The following is a 2,762-nucleotide window of genomic DNA, read 5'->3' on the forward strand; positions in this document are numbered from 1 at the left end:
TAATTTCTTAAACTTCGGCCTACTCTTCATCATTACTAAATTGCGATCTGCGTCTATTTCAGCTTCTGGGTAAGCCTTACAACCCACTATCTGACTTCAGAAGCACTGTCTGACCATGGTGTAGTCTAACTGAAATCGTTTGGTATCACCCGCCCTTTTCCAAGTACATCTCCTCCTTTTGTTATTCTTGAACAGAGTAGTCGCTATTACTAGCAGAAATTTACTACAGAAAATTAATCTTTCTCCTCTCTCATACCTTGTCCCAAGTGTGTCTTGTACTCCTTCCCCTACAACTGCATTCAGTCTCCCATGACTATTAGATTTTCATCTCCTTTTACGTACTGTATTATCTTTTCCATATCCCCTTATACTTTCTCTATCTCTCCGTTTTCAGTTTGTGACGATGGCATGTATACCTGTATTATCGTTGTCGGTGTTGCTTTGTTGTCGATTCTGATCAGAACAACCCTACCACTGAACTACTCACAGTAACACATTTTCTACTCTACCTTCGTATTCATAAAGAATGCTACTGACGTTATAACATTTCCTGATGCTGTTGGTATTACACTATATTTATCTGACCAGAAACTATTCTCTTCTTTCTATTTCACCTCACTGACCATTACTAAATGGAGATTAAGCCTTTGCAATCCTCTTTCAAAGTTTTCTTGCTTCCCTACCCCGTTTAAGCTTCTGACATTCCTCGCCCCGACTCGTAGAAAGTTATCCTTTTGTTATTTATTCAATATTTTAGTCATGATCACCTCCCCCGTGGCAGTCCCCTCTCGGAGATCCGAATGGGAGACTATTCCGAAATATTTTGACAACGGAGAGATCATGATAATAATTTTTCAGTTAAAGGCCACATATCTTGTGGATACAGGTTACGTCTCTTTAATGCATTGGTTTCCATTGCCTTCTGCGGCCTTCTGCTGTTGATTATTGCCGACTCTTCTACCTTTAAGGGCAGTTTCCCACCCCAAGAGAGTGCCCTTAACCTTTGTCTGCTTCTTTGCCCTCTTTGACAAGGCCGTTGGCAGAGTGAGGGTAACTTCTTTTGCTAGAAGTCTTCGACCGCCAATGATGACAATAGTGCAAAATTTGGCATTGGTGGGTTTAGAATCCGAGAACGTTCAGATTAGTAACCGAAGTCGTTAACCCTACACTACCTTTTTTTCCTTTCAATTAATTTTTTTTTTCTGCAGCAGCACCATCCCTTGTTTCTGGAATAAAAGTTCCTCTGGACATCCAATATTCCAATCAACATCATACTGCCATCACGAATATGTTGAATACAGGTAAAATTTGAGAAACTGTGGAAGCTGTAGGTTTCTACTATCAACTAACCTGATGTCTCTACTGTTCTATTCTTAAATTTAAACTACCAGTTGTTTGTTTCATTTACAGATTGATTATATCACTGTTCTATAACAAAATTAGTTAAGTCGGTTGGAGTAATTATACGAACTAACTTCAGCTGACTAGTCTTTTAAATGCAATGAATGACAGCATTAACTGAAATCACACTTGTGTGGCAAAATAATTTACATGACCATTAAACAAATTCGAAAAAACCCAGTCGAAGAATATAAAATCAACACAGAAAACTTTGCTTAAAAGAACAATCATCACCTACAACGATAAATATTTGCGACTTGTTGCCGGCAGCCAGGCATCAAACACATCCAGTACACAGATCACGATCAGCAGTTCTGGAGGCTCCGCTTCTATATGTCTTCCAGGATTTGTCGCAGCTCCTCATCTTCAAATCACCCTTCCAAGCTCGTAATCAGCGACTTTGCTTCTTCGGGGTTCTCCGGACGCAAGTTCGCCAACGAAGCCAGTTCAAACTTGAGCAGCTTCTTTTGTGCCAGCAGATTACGTACTGTGGCAGTTGTGTCTTTGTTCTTGAACTTTCGGAAGCGATTGGTGTAGCTCAGTGTCTTGACGAACACCTCTGAGAATTCCTGCTCCTCCTCAGCACTTTCTGGTGCTCTAGCGGCATGTGCACCTCGCTGATCAACAGCATTTTTGCCTTCTCGAACTCTTGAGAATACTAACGCTGCCGTATCTTCTTCTACCATATCTCTTAGAGCAGGACTAGCCATTTTTGCTTATTAGAGTTTTCACTGTTTATTAAACAACAACCACTTCTTAGATCGTATATTACACACCGGTGCTCCTCTTGTACTACCAGCGTACAAACGTAGTACATGTGTTAATACAGGGTAGAAGCTAAATCTAATCCCTGTTTCTCCGAAATCCGTACAGCGGTGTCAGCGTGAAGGAGTATATACTATACTGTTCAGGTATACGTTCTGTTTTGTTAGTGCTGTGCCAAAACAAATCAAAATTAAATTCAGAGGAGACAGTTGAAGGACAGTGAGAGCGACAGTGTGTGGAATAAAAGTAACCGCGTTTCTTGGCTCGTTTGGTGACGGGATGTGCGAGAGCCAACAAAGTCATACTAAAAGACTTTATTGGTTAATTATCGGTGTGGAAAGGTAATATGAGTATGGCCGTTTTGGCGGGAGTCTCCTTTCCGATGCTAGTCCGATCGTGAGGACACCACACACAACCAGTCCGTAACGGAGATAAATCAGGATCGCACGGATTCGAAGCTGGAGCCCCGTGATCGAGAGTCAGTAACTCTAGCCACAACACTGTGACATGAATGTGGAAAGTGGTGTGAAGTAAGATACGGCTCTTGAAAGTCAACTTAAAACAAATATGATTCTGCTGCAGAGCCTATTTGCCTT

At 41.3% G+C, this 2,762-nt stretch overlaps 1 protein-coding gene across 1 annotated transcript; it reads right to left on the reverse strand.

Moving 5' to 3' along the window:
* Positions 1-1,772: 1,772 nt before the first annotated feature.
* LOC124595636 (DNA-directed RNA polymerase II subunit Rpb4-like) lies at positions 1,773-2,111 on the reverse strand. The gene has a single exon (XM_047134468.1). It carries the CDS (start codon positions 2,109-2,111, stop codon positions 1,773-1,775), a length of 339 nt encoding a protein of 112 aa, XP_046990424.1.
* Between the last annotated feature and the right edge of the window lie 651 nt (positions 2,112-2,762).

Source organism: Schistocerca americana, chromosome 1, assembly GCF_021461395.2.
Source record: "Schistocerca americana isolate TAMUIC-IGC-003095 chromosome 1, iqSchAmer2.1, whole genome shotgun sequence".
Classification (NCBI taxonomy): domain Eukaryota; kingdom Metazoa; phylum Arthropoda; class Insecta; order Orthoptera; family Acrididae; genus Schistocerca; species Schistocerca americana.